This window comes from Microtus oregoni, unplaced genomic scaffold (genome assembly GCF_018167655.1).
Source record: "Microtus oregoni isolate MIOR12 unplaced genomic scaffold, Mior012 000016F_ref0000370, whole genome shotgun sequence".
NCBI lineage: Eukaryota > Metazoa > Chordata > Mammalia > Rodentia > Cricetidae > Microtus > Microtus oregoni.
This window is the reverse complement of record NW_024543075.1, coordinates 14,844,450-14,863,080: the sequence shown is the minus strand read 5'-3', so window position 1 is coordinate 14,863,080 and position 18,631 is coordinate 14,844,450. Positions and strand designations below refer to the sequence as shown.

Here is an 18,631-nt window from a genome sequence, read left to right as displayed (position 1 = left end):
TATATATATATATATATATATATATATATATTTAGAAACCACAACTTGAAGGTTTATGCAATATGCAAGTTAATCCGCCACCACGGAGCTTTGAGCTAACTTCCTGATTAACTCTTGGATAGCCCAAGCTTCCCGCCTTATCTTGATTATGAGTTTCGACAGACCCTCTATGTTAGAAAAAGCAACAGGAACACAAGCACACAATAAATGCCTTTATATAATTCGCTATAAAAAGTGGCCATTCATCAGCCCTTCACTGTACACCAGAAAGTACTCGTCGGGATTACTGTTCTGAAATCCCCAGGGAACACACAATAGAAGGCAGTTTCTGGGACAATCACTTTCTTAGTTTGCCCCGGAGGAGGGGCAACACCTCGCTGCCCAAGGCACGCATCATTAACACAGCACAATTTCACTTACAGTGTGGGGAAGGTGTTCCTAGAAACCAGCTCACACTTTCAGAAGCAGAAATGGTTCCCTAACGAGGGCACCAGGATAAACCTTGGGTTCTCTGCTTTAAAATATGGGTAACCAAACACACTAATCCATTCAGTCTGAGTGAGCGTGGTTCATGTAATGGCAATTTTCTCTCTCTGTATACTTGTGTGTGTGTGCGTGCGTGTGTGCACACGTGGAGGCCAACCATGGGTACTGTTCCTCAGAAACCATCTGCTTTATCCTTTGAGATAGGATCCCTCACTGAGACCTGAGGTTTGCTGTTTTAGGCTAGGCTGGCTGGCGGGCTGGCAAGCCCCAAGGATCCTCCTATCTCTACCTCTGCAGTCTGTGGGACTACAAGTGCACATATCACGGTGGCCAGATTTGTATGTGAATGTTGGGAATGAACTCAGGTCCTCAGGCTTGTGTGGTAAGCACTTTACCAAATGACTGACTCCCTGTCCCCATCACTATTTTAAAAACTTAACTTATTTTCATTTTATTTTATAGAGAAAGGGTCTCATTCTGCAGCCCAGGCTGGCCTCAACCTTATGGGACCCTTCCTGCTCCAGCCTCCAGAGTGCTAGGATTGCAGGTGTGAACTACCATGCCTAAGGGTCATGACAATTATCAGTGATTAAAGGTGCTTTGAAAAGAGCCCGTTTCCTCCATGGCCCTGTGGGCGCTGTGTACAACCTTGTACATTCTACAGGGGCAAGCAGCCCTGTGGCATTCTAGCTTGGTATGTGACCTACGAACGTTCATGTCGCTGTGGCAGAGCTCACTCCTTCCCATTCCAGACACTTCAGCAGAATGTTTTCTTTTGGACAAGCCATAGTTGTCTGTGTAACCTTCTATCTCGGGGCTAGGATTGAGCCCAGACCACCTCAACAATCTGTCTTCTTAGAGCATGTTTAGAAAAACGGGGGCCTGAGGAACCCAAGACATGTCTGGAGAAACAGGACAGATGCGGTAAGCCCGCTACATTGTCAGCAGGGGTGGCCATCGCGCCCTTACAGCTCATTGGTGCAGTTGGCAGGCTTGTCCATCCTGTGTCCCTCCTTGAGCAGCTTAAAAAGTTCCTCCACGGGAATCCCTGGGTAGGGTGAGCCCCCTAAAGTGAAGATCTCCCACATTAACACCCCAAAAGACCAGCTGCAAAGAAAAAACACAGCATTAGTAATGTGCCCGGCTTGCAGAAACCTAAACATGTCAGTTAAAAAAATAAACAGTCACTCACTTCTAACATCCATAGATAAATGAGCTCTCCCGCAATCCATCCTACGTGCCCTTTCCTGACCCCCCCCAGGAGCCTCCCTAAATGAGGACGACAGTGGACGGTCTGATGGAATTTTCCATTAATTGACAAAGCCGCACCCCTGTCTCTTAAAGCTCTTTGTCTCTTATGTGGTGCTAACCAATGTGGGAGGTCTAGACGCCTCGACTTCAGCTTCTTCTGTCTAAATCACCCTTCTCCCTTTGTGGTTGACACAAGAACCAGGATCTACAGATTACAGAAAAGGCTGTGTGAGAGGACGCCTGCCCTAGAGGGCTGGCGGAGCACCCGCAGGGCAAAGACTCCGTGATGCTGTGCGGGGCGAAGGGAGCCAGCACAGGGCCCGGGTGAGCATGCCCAGAAGAAGAGGCTCATCCAGCAGAAAGTGAGAAGACCTCACAGGGTGCTGTTTATATTCGACTTCTCAGAGAGCCACAGCTGATTTCCCCAGCCTTGTTTGGTGGACTCAAGGCTCGGAGACAGTCAAGCCGAGAATCGTAGGTTACTTGTGTCCAGAGGTTCTGGAAACTCATGCGTTCCGACTCCAAGAGGTCGGTCCCAACATCAAAACTGTCCCTGGTTGTCTACCAAGTATGAGCAGGGGCCACAACATAGCTAAAACAAGTTCAGAGCCTCAGTATATTGTGTACAAATAAAAACTATGATTCCTTCCTTCTAGGAAGGCTGGCGGGACCAAGCATGCTGGTGGTGCAGAACCAACAGCCACATCAAATGCCTTAACAAAAAGAGAGAGAGAGAGAGAGAGAGAGAGAGAGAGAGAGAGAGAAGAAAAGAAAGAAAAAAGAAAGCTTCCAAAATAAAAACAAAACAATACAAAACCCATAGAAGCTTGCAAAAAAACAAACGAACAAACAAACACAAGACATCTTTTACCCAGTTGTTTCTCCAGTAACATCTTTCAGCTAAATTTCCCAATCTACAACATCAGTTGGAACCTGGCTCTAACAGTAGCTTAAATGATTCATCTGAGAAATATGTAGTTTCTATTGTATTTCTAGAATGCTATCAGAGACTAAGACAAGACTTAAAAATTTAAAACAAGCACCGCGAGCGGATGTGTGCTCATCCAAACTGACCACGCCTCCTCTAGCACCGGCCTCTCTGAACAAGCCCGGGACCACAGAAGAATCATAGACACCTAACTAGGAAGGACTCAGGGTCTTCTCTTTTCTAATTTTTAGAAAGATAGGTTCATGATATGTATCCCTGGCTGGCCTGGAACTTGCTACGTGTAGTCTAGGTTGGTCTTGAACTTGGGATCCTTCTGAGTGTTAGGATGAACCCGTGCACTTCCAGGCCCAGCTAAGGGAGCGAAGAGCATGCCACCCAGTTGACCGAAGTGCTGAGTATCTGCCATCTGCGATGGGCGCATGGTGCTTCCACGTGGCAGCAGGAGGATGGTGTCCCCACCTTCCAGAGGCAGACAGGCCAGTAACCAAACCCTGGGTACCAACCTCCCGCAAACCCATGCCTTCGATGAGCATGTGAAACCTGAGTATTTCTGCAGCGTAACCCTTAGAGGAGTCAAGGACAGAGGCTACTTACACATCACTCTGATGGGTGTAAACCCTATCAAAAAGGGCTTCAGGAGCCATCCACTTGACTGGAAGTCGCCCCTGTCCAAAAAAAAAATGTAGAAAGGCCTAGGCTTTACAAGAGTACTACAGTAGGCCCAACAGGGTCATACCCTATGTAAGAATACTGTCTCATTTTTGTAGCCCAGACAGGTCCGCCACTTACAATTAACCCAGCGTAGGATCAAACTCTTGGAAGTCCTCCTGCCTCAGCTTTTGAGCTCCCACGCCTGGCTTCCTAATGCTATCAAAATTTAAAATAAAGGACTCAAAAACTACACCAGTTGGTTAGGTCCTAGAGGGCCTTCCCACATGCGTGTAGGGAAGACGATGCGCCTAGGAGACAAGTCTCTGCACTGGTGGAATGCAGAGGGAATTACTGTGGTGACAAGCACAGGTCCCATCTGCTTGTCTATAGAAAAACCAAGGTCCCTGATCAAGTCAGGACTTCCTCGCTGGTTCCAAGAACCAGGTCTGAGAAGTAGATTTAGGTCCCTGTCTCTTCCTCGTTTCCCTACTTCAGCCTGCCTTGAATGTGGGCTCTGAAGCTGAGTTCCCACCTAGCACCCAGGGGTGGGTGACCCGTGCTCCCTCCCTCACCACTCCCGGGTGCTCCCTTGCCCTCTGAATGAAGAGATGGCCTTCTAATGGCTTTCATCAGTTTACCACTAAGGGTAAACTTAGCTCCAGCTCTCTCTGTACACAGCGACTAAGATGCATAGTGTCAAAGTGTATCTCTTTTTGCTCTCTTTGTCACCCATCTCCCTAGTACATAGGCATACCCCAATCAGTCTCTAGGCGAATTGAACGGAGCAAACTTCAAAGCTCTCGTCCTGGCTGTAAGAGCTGAGCCATCTCATCATCCCCCCAGTTATGAAGGTTCCTAAGAGAGCCGCAGAAAGCCGTAGAGGCTACTGACTTATTCCATATCAAAGAGTGCTCCATATATACTAAACCTATCTCAGATGTAGCCTAAATTGGCTGATTGAGAGTTAAGCAAAAAAAAAAAAAACAACAGAATGTAGCGTGGAGGGAAGCCCCCAGGGTTCTCCCACTGATAAACTTGGCATCCTTCTGCGACCTTCCCTGCCCCGCCCCCCAAGTGTGACATCACACACTCACATTTGTGGTCTTTTTGTAATAGTCTATATTGTTGATATCCCTGGCCAGGCCAAAGTCTGCTATCTTCATCACGTTGTTTTCTGTTACCAACACGTTTCTGGCTGCCAGATCCCGATGGATACACTGTAACCGAGGGAGAAGAGAGAGAAACAATCCCAATGTGTTTTCAGACTCAAAAGAAAAATAGACCCTTAAAAGAAAATTGCAAGACAGAAAACATACGCCAAGTCGAAACTGGGTGCCGAAAACTGCAAGAGGCATGCTGGGCTGTAAAGTCCACAGGCTGCCTAACATTGTCAAGAGCCCCAAACGGGACACGATAATCACTCAGTCTAATTTAAATAAACAAACAAAGGCCCTAATCATCTTCGAAAGTAAAGGGTGATTACATGAGCACATTCTCTTTTATCTGCAAGTGCTCCACAACACCGGTGTCTCTGGCAGCTTTACACAAACTTGACATCAGATACCAATCCAAAACCTCTGAGTGTAATACTTGCTCTCCCCAGCCCACGAAAGCCCAACTTTCGGGTGACGGGGTTAAATTCCACTGTCTTCTTCATTACATGGTCCCTTCTCTAACAGTGAGACCTCATGTCCTACAAACACTTGATGTTGGCAAGGTCTACTTCTGTCATGTCTGTCTTTCCTTTCCCTATGTGATGTCTGTCCCATCCTTGCCTAGGCTGTATGAGGACCATCCTCACTGTTAGACCCAACTGGCCTCCTCTACTGCCCCCACTCTTCCCACTCCGCAGAAAGACACTGTAGATGTCTGTTTCTAGAGATGGTGTTGTTACTGCAGCCTCCCCTGTCTTCTCTCTCTTGCTTGCTTCTCTTCTTCCCCTTCCCTCAAAAGCAGAGAAACTACTATGCACTGTGTTTCTACTATCCTCGTGGCACTAATTCTTAGCTACATAAAGCAATTGCAAACCCCTACCTCCCTCCTGGCCTCTGCTGAGACCGGAGGACTCACTGTCCAGTCACTCCGGGACATTCCCACAGACAGCAATACCCTCGACATCTCAGAGTCAACGTTGCTACTCCCCGGACTCCTATCCTGCTTGGTCCTTAAACAGAAAGGTTCATACTCTACACTCAAGCCCTGATCATTCCAGCTCCAAGTTGTCTCAAAGTCTGTCCTCTACTGCTTATCCCTTAGGCCAGGCTGTGGTCACTGCCTTTCCCCTACCTCTGGGGACTGCTGTGTTGTCTGCCCAAAGGCTTCTGGATTCCCCTTTTATACCATATACACTATGTGTTTCAGACACAGCCCAGCATGTCCTTCCCTGGCTCACTGCCCAGCCAATGTCCATCTATCCATATTCTCGGTGCAGGCTGTGCAGAGGCAAAACTGTGTCTGCATATACATCAGGACCTGGCACTTCTAAGCTTGTTATGATACATCTGATGGGGGATGTACTGCGCCAACACTAACCATGGCCTCAGGAAGGTCTGGCCATTGTTATGTATGAAGGCCAGGCCTTCCAAAGCTATTGTGTTTCAGCAGCACTTTAACTGTCTACAGTTTCATTAAGATACCCGGCAAACAGAACCCCTGACCACCCACCTCTATTTTTAGAAGAGATGTGGTACAAAGAAGCAAGCATTGCCCTCCAATGCCTTTACATAGGTGAGGAATCAAGGTTAACGATCACAGGAAGCAGAGATACTCCATCCACTGGATGAGCAAACTGGGAATGGCCTATTGTAAGCTCTCCATGAAATGACCGCATAAAAATGGAACAAGCCTAGCTGCTTCTGAAACATGAATAAGGAATTATTTTAACTCTGCCCTCGCCCACGCCCGAGCATCCCGTGCTCACTTGCATGCGTGGGTGGGCCAAGATCAGAGTCGAGGAAGCAGCGAGCCACCCAAGTCTGCCTGTCCCCGGCCAGACTAGGAGCGGGAAATGTGAGAGCCCCCAGGGCTGCCTGCAGCTTTGCCTGGGCTGGAGTGCATTGCAGATTTGGAGGCTTTTTCATATTCAACTTCCAAGGCCCAGGCCAAGTCCTCCTGGTGGTGTGTGTGCTCCCGCTGACATGTGTTCTCTGTGTTTGGCAGGCTGAGTGGTCAGAGGAATCTGGCTTCCCCTGCAGGGGGCTCCGACCACACATGAGGCTGGGACAGAGAGGCTGCTGCAGGCTACTGCTACCATCGTGCTCACTCTATAGCCCAGGGTGCTAGGAAATACCGAGGGCCAAACAGAAGATGAGGAACCAGAGCTCAAGAAGAAAAGAATTAAAGGTAAGCCAAATCCCACCACACAGAAGTCTGAGCTGTTTTCCAGCCTAGAGTCCCTACTGTCAACAGAATGAAGGCCCTGGGGAAGCTTCCCCACAGGTTCTTAAGGAAGGGAAGCCCAATGGCCCTGTGATGAAGACAGGGTGCTGGGCCGCATGTCACCTTATCTAATTCTCATGGTGACCCATGACATGGATGTCATAGGTGGGGATGTGGAGCTTTCTTTTAAATAAAATTAGTGTCCTAGAACTGGAAATAGCAAGGGTTTTTTTATAAATACTTTAAAGCAAAAATACCCCCAGTGCTGTCTAGGTAACTGTATGCGCCATACCGTCTCTTTCCTTGTCTGGCTCCACCTCCAACCCACACAAAAATGACAGCGGACTGAGGTCAGTCACGGTGGCTCCTCTGGATACTCACTGGGCTGGGCATACACATCCATCCCAGAAACTGTCCTCTGGGTTACCTTCAGAGTTCTTCGTCACCTTCTACAAACTGCATCTCTGAGGCCCACCACTCCCCCACTTCCTCATCTTTCCTGTTCCAGAGCTTGCTCCTCATTTCTAGAAGGAGAGCTTCCTAGGGGAAGCCTTCTTAAGACCTCCATCCAGCACCCTTGCATCCCAGCCTTCACTGTAGATAGGCATGAGCTAGAGGCGTCAGGGCAACACAACAAACCAGAAAGGCACGGAGAAGCATTTACCCTGGGCCCTTCTGCAAAGTGATGGAGCCAGCCACACAGGGTGACAATCCACAGCCTGGGGCAGAGACTCTACTGATCTGCCTGCATCCAGAGAGAATCGGGAAAGTCCCAAGGGACCCAGGTCTGGAACCAGTCTTTCCCCTTTGACCCCTAGACATACAGGTCTCATCCCAGAAGAGAAGACAGTGATTCTGCCTACCTGTACACACAGCATCCCTATCATGCCCTCGCTGTCCCTGGCACCCTCCTCCATACAGGGATCCTAGCCTATCTATGGTGGATGACCTTAAGCACCCATGACGCACGTGATGTCAGATGTTTGCCTCGCTGTGTCTGGCTGATGTAGGCTCTCAAGAGGTAGCTGGCAATTAGTAATAAGAGTAATGACAAAGGTCATCATATTTCTGCAAGGACAACCTACTCCCACTGCTTCTCAGCCCCAGGTGTACTCAATCCCCCTTGATTGATGTGACAAAGTTGATGTGACAGCCCTTGTTCCACTGTACCTAGCGGCTGCAAACCAAGAAGTCTCAAGTCCACAACACTGGGGGGGGGAGGGGTGCGGAACCACCACCAGTTCTATGGCCACACGGGGCAGCCCCTCCCCCTGACTCTGGACAGGGCTATATAGCTGACCTCAACATCAGTCCAGAAACCCTTTTGGGGGCACCCAAGAGTGACTTCCTCGCCTCTCAGCCTCCCTCACCTCAGCTTCCCCCCAGTTCACCACCATAATGACAGCTGCCTAAAAGATGTGTGGGTCTCAGGGCTGAGTTCCAGCCTATGGCTTGCTGGTTGACACCTTCCCTTAACCAGCTCTCCAATGTGAGCTCTGTATTTTCTACTGAAATTACTTCCTGACCCGCCTCCAGGCTCCCAGGTCCTCCTCACTATGGAAAGCTACAGGGCCATTCAGTTTCTCAAGTTGGGCATCAGGTGATCTTTAATCACCCTGCTTCCCCTCGCCTAATCATCCCACTACATGACAGTAAAATGTGCCCAACTTCCAACTACCAACTTCTTTCTGAGTCTTAGGATCTGATAAAGTTTGGCCCATAGAGGAACTCGATATTTCCAATGCGCCACACAGGGGCAAACTATAAAGCACACACCTGCCCCTAGTACTCACTCTTGATAGCTTTGCACAGCCCCAAAGGGTCAAGCCCAAGGTCCCTGCCTGGCCCTGCAAGGCCCTGAATGAGTAGGGCTTTCTCACAATGTTTCCAGTTGTTTATCTACGCAGTTTTATTCTGTGTTTATTGTCATTTTTTTTCATAACTCGTTACAAGAAATCAAAGATGACACATGCTCTGGTCACCCCACTGGCCATCCCAGTCCAGAGAGCAGCCATCAGCGGAATCTCGAAGGCTGAAGAAAATGAAGAGGCACTTCTTCTACCACTTTTGCATCAGCCACAAGCCCTGCTCAATACAAACACTTCCCCCATCTCCCACCAAAGAGGATGCCTAGCAGCGAGCAAGCCTAGAGAAGGTACTAGGCTAACTGCCTGGCCCAGGCTTCCATGTGAAATAGTTCAAGCATTTCAAGGTCAAACAGTGCCACAGCTGTGCACATCGGCCAGATTTATGATGCTCATTCGCTCACTCCACGTGCAGCCTACACATACAGAAAACACATATACACACATGCATGCATATACATACACCTGTACACACAGACATGCATGCACATATGTACACACAAAAATGACACAGGCACACACATGCACTCACGTGCAAGCATACAATCTGCTTGTTTTTATTGCCAATCATTTTAGAAGTGAGCTACAAGCATCATGGTTACTTTACATTTTGGTTCCTCAACATTTCCTAACACTGTAGCGTTGACAGAAGGCCATGAGTGGAAAATTCCAGACCATAAAACCTTGTTTTATGTACAAAATCATTACAAATACTATGTAAAGGTACCTTTTGGCTATGGGAATAAGAATCACAGAAAACAGTTGATTTTAACAGACTTGGGCTTCGTTTAGATCATGTCTCATTCTGTACAGGTAAATATTATAAAAACTCACCCTAAACCTCCTCTAACTCTGGTGTTCTTTAAAAAAAATTGTGGCAAGAGCTATCCCAACTGTGCATCCTCCATCTTAATACAATGCAGGGTTACCCCAAAATCCAACTTGAACATAGCAATGTCACTGAAGATTGAAGCCATGTTCAAGTGCCAGTCACTTACAGTAATATCTGACCTTCACCTCCCACTCCAAAGAGCCAGTCCAGGACTGCCACACCTCTGCATCTGGTTGGTCTGTCTCTCTAGTCTCTTTAATCACATCTGTCTGTCTGCCTCTGCCTGTGTGTGTGTCTCTCTCTTGCTCTGTACTTCGTGTCATCCAAGCTGGCTTCAAACCTGATGCTCAGCTGAAGATGACCCTGGATTTTCATTCTTCTGCCTCCACCTCCCGAGTGCTGGGACTATGGGTCTGGAGCTCCACGTGTGGTTTATGTAAAGCTGGAATGGAACCCGGGGCCTCATATGTGCTGGCCAATAGCATTCTACTACATCCCCAGCTCCCCCGTGATTTTTTAAACCGACATGATGCAGATATTCTGAGGCAGCATCGTGTCCCACGTTTTAGGTCTGTCTGTCTGTTTCTTGATGCCAAAGATTTTCTGGGGCAACCCCCTCCCTGCCACGTGCACATATACGTGGATAAAATCAGAACTCAAAACTGCTCAACTTTGGCATCTAAAACCCTGTATGTCAAGAGATTTTACAGTTGCTAAGAAGAAGAAAAAAAGAAAATATAGGTTTTATAAGCTATAAACTCTGAAGAAAATAAAAAAAATAATAAAACAAAACAAAGTGAAACTGAGCACAGGACAACTCTAAGCCGTGTTCCCAGGTGATGGAGAGCAGGGCTCAGGAACACACATCGCTGCCACCTGTGCCATCAACACAGGCCACCTCCTTCACTCTAGACACTAGCAAGGCTGTAGAATCCAGATTCGTGACTCTTCAAGCAGCCCAGGCTCAGAGTGACAGAGGCGCACCCTGCCAGGGGATCTTTTTGTCTTTGGCAACCACAGGAGCTAAGGACAAGGGAACCACAGACAGCTCCATTCCAGGTAGGAGCTGAGCCCATCTCTGCCCACACCCTTGTGCCCTGCCTCTGAGCGTGGGGTTGAGGAAGGGTGCCCTAGGTCCTCAGAAACACCCATGAAAACTCTGAGCACCTGCCCAACAGCTTCTAGAATAACTAGAATGCTTAAAGTTCCATTGTGAGTGGTTCGCTTGGAATGCCAACCATTCACCTCAGGGGACCTGGCCAACTTCTGACCACAGGATCACCGAAGGAGACAAAATAAACAGAAATCCCAGACTCTCAATGTCAGGACTACTCCTGGGCTCAGTCTCCGTTCTCAGATCATTTAATTCCACATCAAGCTCATCGTTCTCAACGTCACAGCCAGGTCCATGCCCCAGGCTCACTCTGAATGAAGCCCGAGCAGCCCGGGAGCATCCCACCTGCCCGCCTCCACACAGAGCCCACTCTCCTGCAGCCATTCGGAGTCTCTGAGGCTGCTCTGGTCTTTCAAGAGTCCATTAAACTGGAACATGAATAAAACCACAAATACTCTCCAGGGTGTACAAGACTTGCAAGGACTTGATCAAGCAAAGGAACATGTCTGAACTGCCCAGCTTCTTCAAAGCCTCTTCACTAGCTTTTGCCTCTAACTGAGCAGGATGAGGAAGGACTCACTTTTTGGGAAGCCAAGTACTCCATGCCTCTGGCCAGCTGGTAGGTGCAGGACACTAAGTCCTTGAAGGTCATCTGCTCCTCGGGAACTCGGTTAATGTCATAGGAGTACTCCATGCCAGGTGGCCTCCGCGCTCGGAGGTACTCCCGGAGGTTGCCTTTGGAGGCGTATTCAACTATGACGTAGAGCGGTCCTGTGACAGAGAAAAGAAGCTCCCTAAGGCAGCGAAGGGAGGAACTACCCTTGGGTGACTCAGCAATATTTCTTTCTTTCTTTCTTTCTTTTTTTTTTTTTTTTTTTTTTTTGGTTTCTCGAGGCAGGGTTTCTCTGTGGTTTTGGAGCCTGTCCTGGAACTAGCTCTTGTAGACCTCGAACTCACAGAGATCCGCCTACCTCTGCCTCCCGAATGCTCGGATTAAAGGCGTGTGCCACCACCGCCCGGCCTCAGCAAAATTTCTAGTCATTTACAACCCACTGTGGTTCTGCAGTGTTTGAGCATTGAACCCGGAACCTTGGGCACACGAGGTAAGTGCTGGGTAAGTAGTCTATCACTCAGCAACCACCCTCACTTTTTTTTTTTTTTAGTGTTATCACAAGCAGAAAGGCATGGATAAAAATAGACCTCCATTTATAATCTTCCCAGAATGATGATGACCAACATGATAACTTCAAGGATTTAAAGAAATAAAGGACACAGTTGGAGGAACCTTCTTGTCAGTGCACTTCTTTCTCTATGGCGGTGGTTCCCAGCCTTCTTGGATGCTGCGACCCTTTCGTTCAGTTCTTCAGGTTGTAGGGACACCAACAAGAAAATTGTTTTTGCTGCTACTTTATAACTCTAATGTTGCTACTGTTATGAATCACAATGTAAGTATCTGATAATATGACTCTTGTGAAAGAATCATTTGACTCCCACAAAGGTTGTGACCCACAGGTTGAAAACTATTGCTCTATGTCTTCCTGGAAAAGCAACAATCACCAGAAGCCTAGCCCTTCCAGTTCCCTTGAGCCACTGTGTGTGTGTGTGTGTGTGTGTGTGTGTGTGTGTGTGTGTGTAAGAGAGAGAGAGAGAGAGAGAGAGAGAGAGAGAGAGAGAGAGCACATGCACACATATACAGATATTGTAATGATAAATAAGTATTAAGTTTGGAGGATAAAATGCAAGATGAGAATTTAGATGGCTTCAAACAGTCCGAGCAATAGTGTAGACTCCAGGGCTGGGAAGAGCAGTCCCCAGGCCACATCCTGCTCAATTCCAGTCTGAGTCATAGTATTTTATTGTCACACAGCCATGCCCATTCATATCTGTCTCCTAGGGGCTGATTTCCCAATATAATGGCAGCGATGAGTATTTGTGACAGAGACCACAGGTCTGCAGAAGTCTAAAATATCTACAACTGCCCTTTGGAGAAGAAGGTTCCAATCCCCGCACACCTGAAGAAGAAGCTGCACAAGCATTTTTCAGGTCTACTAATTACTGTCAAGTTGATTTCCAAAGCGCCAGTAGGCACTCTGGCGAGCACCCAGGGAAGTGATCCCCCTGGGGGAGACTGCTCTTTCCTTCCACTTTCATTCTGGGAAGCTATTCTTGAGAGCTCAGCCATCTGCTGCCTAGAGCAAGACAGGATTCCTCAGTCCCCACTTTAAGGGAAGAACTTCTCAAGCAAAACAGACTGGCCTTATTTTAAGAAATCTCTCAGGTCCTCACACAACAAAAGCATCAGAAGAAAGCCCTTTCAAAAGAGCCCCCATACCCCCAGGGGCAGCCACAGACCTGCTGTGTACCTGTAGCTGGTAACATCTTCCTAAGGATAAAATAGAAGTCACCTTTACAAAAATATGTACGTGTATGTGTGCATATGTTTGTTTGTATCTGTGCATGTGAGGACACATGCAGGTATGTGTGCTTATGTGTGGCAGCTAGAAAACAGTCATGCTTTTTAGACAGGGTCTCTCACGGACCAGGAACTCACTGAGAAGGCTAAGCTGGAGGGTAGTGAGTCCTAGGATCTACCTTTCTCCATCTTCCCAGTGCTAGGATCATAAGAGCTCAATACAGATTCGGCAGGTCCTCATTGACTCTATTGACTGAACTATCTCCCAGCCTCTACTTTTTTGTATTTTTGAGACAGACTTACTATGTACCCCAGGCTGCTGTCAAACTTGTGATCCTCCTGCTTCAGCTTCTTGAGTGCTGGGATAGGTGTGCACTACATGTCTGATGGGAATAAATACCCTTGAGATGCCCTAAGAGCAGAAACCCTACAGCCCAGTTGTTTCCAGATGAGGCCTGCTGGCCAGCAGTGCAGTGTGTGGACAGAGAATACACCCTCCTCCTACTTACCATCTTGAGTGCAGGCCCCCAGGAGGTTGATGATGTTCTTATGTTTACCAATCATCTTCATCATCTCCATCTCTGACACCAGATCAGAAAGGTCCTTCTCTGTGGCATCATCTAGGAACGGGAATCATAAATCGGTTGGTTCCTCCCAGCTCCAAGGATGTCACTCTTAGCCATCAGATGATCAACATGGTAACTTCAAGAGTTCTTACTTAGAACACCATGGAGTTGAATTTTAGAACCAGAAATATTTCTCCATCTAATCAGTGAAGGCATAAAAGCTGAGGCAGGGGAGTGTCATGCTCAGTATCAAAGTGGTCACATGGGCAAGAGTTGGGATCAAAACTAGGCCCCCAACACTAAGGTCAAGTCTTTGGCAACAAAGTTCTTGATCGTGAGCTAACCTCATCCTCTGCTGTATTGAAGGTACGTTCTAGAATATACCAAACTTCCCAATGCCCCTCCCACCCCCCAAACAACTTCAAGAATGATGGGGAGGAAACTGTAGGAGAAACATTGGGAATCACTGTAAAATTTGTTTTTACAGAGAAACAATTCCCAATACAACCTTTAGGTCCTTAGAAGGTAGGCCCAGGAAGTAGCCCATAAGTGGCTCTGCAGATGCATGTGCACACCAAAAATAGTCTGATGAGCAAAAAGCCTTCTCAATAGCTCCTGACTACTACCCTCAAAGAGAAGTACAAGTCACGTCTCACAGGCATGGCATATGCACGGCAGAGGCCCAACACACGCGGGCTCGCGGGGAGTTTCAAATAAGACCATTTTCAGTGTGCCCTCTTTGAAGTTAACGCCTCTGCTGTCATTCTGTTTTCTGTAGTTTTAGGATTCAAACACAGTGTCATGTGCTGGCCACTCAGGTATTCTACCACTGAGTTAATTCAATACAGAAAAGAAAAAAAAAATCTGAGCTAAAAGAAAAGAATAAAGGCTGAGTGTGTCTCTAAAAACAGGGGCATAGAGATGGGAATAGAGCAGCCTACAGACACATGGCTCAGCATGCTGCCTTCCCTAGACCTTAGCCGTACTCTGGTTGTCAAGAAGGAGGCTAAGAAGGCTTTGGGGCTAATATCCTCTGACCGTGATGAAAAAAAAGGATGGTGGACAATCTTGGTTAAAGAGAAAGGCCAACTTCTAAACCTTCCTTTCTGCAACAGCCCCAGGCATCTCAAAACCAGGAGTCCTGTAGAAAATATGATGCCTAGTCCTCCCTACCTTGCCTTTGCTCTGGTACCTACACACTTGCCATCGCTTCCCTGGTATCAACCTTCAAGGCAAGGACCATCCCAGAGTTCCCTGGGAATCTCAAGTCAAAAGCTAAAAAGACAAAATGAATGGTGTTCTGGCCCTTTCTTGTCTGCATGTTCTCAGCAGAAAGGGATGTGGTAAGCATCCTGCTAAAGAAAGAAGCGGCCTAACTCCTGAGCATGTATAACATCCTAATGTTCAGGACAGACCCCTGCCTACAAGTCGGGGAACCATCGGGCACGAAATCTTTCTTTCTGAGGTGCCCACAACAGAATTTATAATGTGACTTTTCCCTTTAACTCTTCGTATAAAAGAATACCATGCAAGGATAAGTTAACGGTGAAAAGTAATTTAAGCTCCTTGGGCATCAAGCTGGAAAAAAAGGACATTCATATGCTGGAATTATCATTTACATGTCCCTGAGCATTAGCTCCATTCCTCTTTGTTCCATTTCGGCTTCTAAGTGACTCTTTGGATTCACATTTTGACAAAATGTGGCTTTCTGGTTCCTGCCCTCCCTTATTCCCACTCCAGTACCTACAACTCTTTTGCATGTTAAAGTCTGCGTACCAATTTACCCCCTAAACTTTCTAAGCCCATGAGTACACACACGAGAGAAGAATCAATGAGGATTTCTTAGTAAGAGTTGGTCAGACAACGACTCGACCCAGCAAGCTACCACTGTTCATAAACTGTCTTCTCTTTTAAGAGCACGCAGCTCAAGGTAAATCCTCTGCCTCAGATGCTTATTTATCCTGAAAACCCCTCAACCTCCAGGTCAAGTATGTGCTCTCTGCCCCCACGTCATTGCAGAGTTCACGTTCATCATGGCGGGCCCTCCCTGCCCTCCCATCCACCCACTCACCTTTCAACATCTTCACTGCCACGGTGACGGCCTCCTTGGGTTTGTCTTTATCGATTCCCACTGCTTCTGCCATGACTACTTGCCCGAAGCAACCTTCCCCCAGGGGTTTGCCCAGCGTCAGCCTAGATGTGTAAATAGGGGATTAGCACAGTGCGTCTGGCTGAGGGGCACAGGGAGGGAAATTCCAGAACTAAATATAAAAATCTTCCAGAGGCATGCATATGGAACCAATGAGGCTTTGGGGCACAGCACACACGGGGTATTTTCTTAGTGACGTTTTTCCAGAACGTCAATTACTGTCGGAGTGGCTATTAAATTTCACGTTTGTGCTCTTCATTTGTTTTCTTTTTCTTTAGGGAAGGTGTCCTTGCTAGCGAGGTGGTCAGCTTCGCGGCGTGCCAACTGTGAGGAGCTTTGGTCTTGAGCCAATTAAATATTTGTGATTTAAAATGGAGCCGAGGAAGAAAAAAAAAAAACTGTGATAGGCTGCTCTGATTTGCTGTCCCTGTCAAGGGGCAGCCTTCAAATGACTGTTACGCAATAGCAGGGGGTTTTATGGTTCCTTTGCTTGTCCAGGCTACAGGGTAGGAGCTTCTGCTCATTTCAAAGCATCTCTAGTTTCCCACTGAAGGTAACTTCTCGAAAATGGGCAGGACAGTTTTTCTTTTGACAAAAGTTTAGAAATTCTTATCACTACCCAAAATAAAAAGAAGGAAGAAAGTAGAAAGCAAAAGGGCACAAATGCCATTTTTAAGCACAAAAGTTCTATGCGTGTCCGATAAACAGTCTGATATTGTCTTAGGTGTTCCTTAGGGACACTTAGGGAAGTCTTTGGAACACTTTTGAGTGTGTTTTTTATCTTCATTTGTTTATTTTTTTAAATTTGTTTTTTTATTATGTTGTAGTATGTATATGTGTGTATCTGGGGAGCGGTATGCACATGTGGGTGCCAGCACCCATGGAGTCCAGACATATCATCAGGTCCCCCAGATCTGGAGCTACAGGAGGTTGTGAGTCGCCCACCATGGGTGCTGGGAACTGAACTCTGGTCTTTTATAAGAGCAGTACCCACTCTTTACCACAGAGATCGCTCTCCAGCTTGAGTGGGCTTTTCTTCTTTTTAACATAAGCACAGTACAGGCAAGTATCAAGCCTTCCTCAGAACACAGCATTTACAGTAAGCACCCGATATTTTCAAAAACTCAAAAAAGAAAAAAAGAAATGGAGGGCAACACATGTCATGCTGAAGGGCATCCCCTTTCAGTCCAGAAATAAAATTAAATTGAACATTTTGGCAGAAAATAAACATTTGCGTTGGAAAATGGTTGATTTATGCCCTATTGCCCCGCTACTACACGCATAACAACCCTCTCTTTGTGTAACTTCGGCCTCCAATCTAATAAACCGCTTCTAAATAGCCTTCATTCATTGGAAATCTGCTCCACCTACATTTGTGCTAAACACTGCTTGGAAATGCACGGGGCTCAGATTTTCCACACTTAGGTCCCCCCGAGTGGGAACCGCTGCACAGCATAGACTCACGCTGTTGACTGCTGTCACAGGTGGCCAAAATTACAGACTCAACCTGAAAGCTGCGAGTTCGTAACATAGGAGCACAACTCTCCAATTCAGCTTTGTATACACAGGAATGTGCACACGAACCCAGCTATGTATGTAATCACACACAGCTAGGGGGCTGGCAGGGGTCAAGCGCAACATCTCTTCCTCCACCAAAAGTCTGCAGGTAAAGAAACCATTCTTTGTGTTTTCTCTGGTACCTCACCAGTAAAAATGTCCAGTAAACATTCCCTGGATGAAGGAAGGAAGGAATGAATGCTCCTTTCACCACAGCATACAGATAAGCTGGAAATGATTTCCATTGACATAAACTGAAGGCTGCAGCGACAGCTACTTAGCCCTGGATTAGGATATATGTGAGGATATCTAACAAAAGTGGGAACCAAAGTGCTGCAATTGTGTGACTCAAAGACCCAAGTGAGGCTCAAGCTTCCTTCCCCGGCCAATTAGAACTGGCCATCCAGTCTCGGGAAATCTATCTTTGTGTTTCTGAATCTCTGTTCACACACACACACACACACACACACACACACACACACCACAGTATGTGTGTTGAATATACCACAAATAATCTCAGGAAGACACTGCAAAGATCAGGATAGGTGGGCTAGATGTTTTCAAGCAAGCTGAGAGCTTACTCCTGGGTATCTGGTGTAGGAAGAGCCCATTATTTCCACCTTCTGTGACCCTCAAGCTGTCTAGACTCTGTTCCTACAAGAAGGAAGCCGCCAGGGTTGATCCCTACCTAGAGGGCAGAGGCTGGTGGGCCACCATCTGCACTACCAGCTCTGTTAAACACACCATCTTGCTGAAGTTTGCAGTTCAAAAGGCCCTGATTACCAGGGACAAGTGAAAATGAGAGATCCTAACAACCCAGCACTGTGCTCAGTCTTAGGAGGAGAAGACCGTGACCCTCATTTTATAGGCAAGAGGTTGGGAGGACTGAGCAAATCCCTTGGGTCTGCCCACCCACTGACTGGCAGAACTGGGATTCAAATCTAGCACAGGCCAAATTACACGAAGTTATTCAGCTGGGCCAAAAGACAAAACAGCTCCCAGCAATACCCGTGCAAGCCTGCATGGCAACCTTGTGCTTCGACATATAACTAGATAACTCCCTATCAACCAAAAAGCAAAAGTATTGTAGATCATAGACTCAGGTGTCAGGGGCCAGACTTGAAAATTTTCAGTCCAATATCACATTAATAACTACTAAAAGCAAAACAAAAACAAAACAGCAGCAGCAACGGAAAAAAAAAATATCCCAGATCCCTATGGCAATTTCTAGTAACCAGAAGTTTTAAAGTCTGTACAACTCTACTGTTGTTTCCATCTGACTAGGTTTGAATTGTCTAGAAACTTCAACAATGATAACCACATGCCATCTTGCTTGGTTACTAGGCAGGACTTTGTGGCTCCGCTGAAAAAGAAATATTAAAATTTTGTTCTTAAAAATTCTTTTTTTTTCTAGGAGTTG

General features: G+C 47.0%; 1 protein-coding gene across 12 annotated transcripts in view; it reads right to left on the bottom strand.

Annotated features, from left to right (window-relative positions):
- Positions 1–18,631, bottom strand: part of Fgfr2 (fibroblast growth factor receptor 2) — a 105,565-nt gene that overhangs the window by 5,746 nt on the left and 81,188 nt on the right. For all 12 annotated transcript variants that reach the window (XM_041666244.1, XM_041666246.1, XM_041666245.1 and 9 more), the window contains 6 exons: positions 15,577–15,698; positions 13,449–13,559; positions 11,107–11,297; positions 4,432–4,554; positions 3,281–3,351; positions 1,456–1,593 (listed from right to left, as the gene is read on the bottom strand). In XM_041666244.1, the coding sequence (XP_041522178.1) occupies positions 1,456–1,593; positions 3,281–3,351; positions 4,432–4,554; positions 11,107–11,297; positions 13,449–13,559; positions 15,577–15,698 (756 nt within the window). The remainder of the gene's footprint in view (positions 1–1,455; positions 1,594–3,280; positions 3,352–4,431; positions 4,555–11,106; positions 11,298–13,448; positions 13,560–15,576; positions 15,699–18,631) is intronic.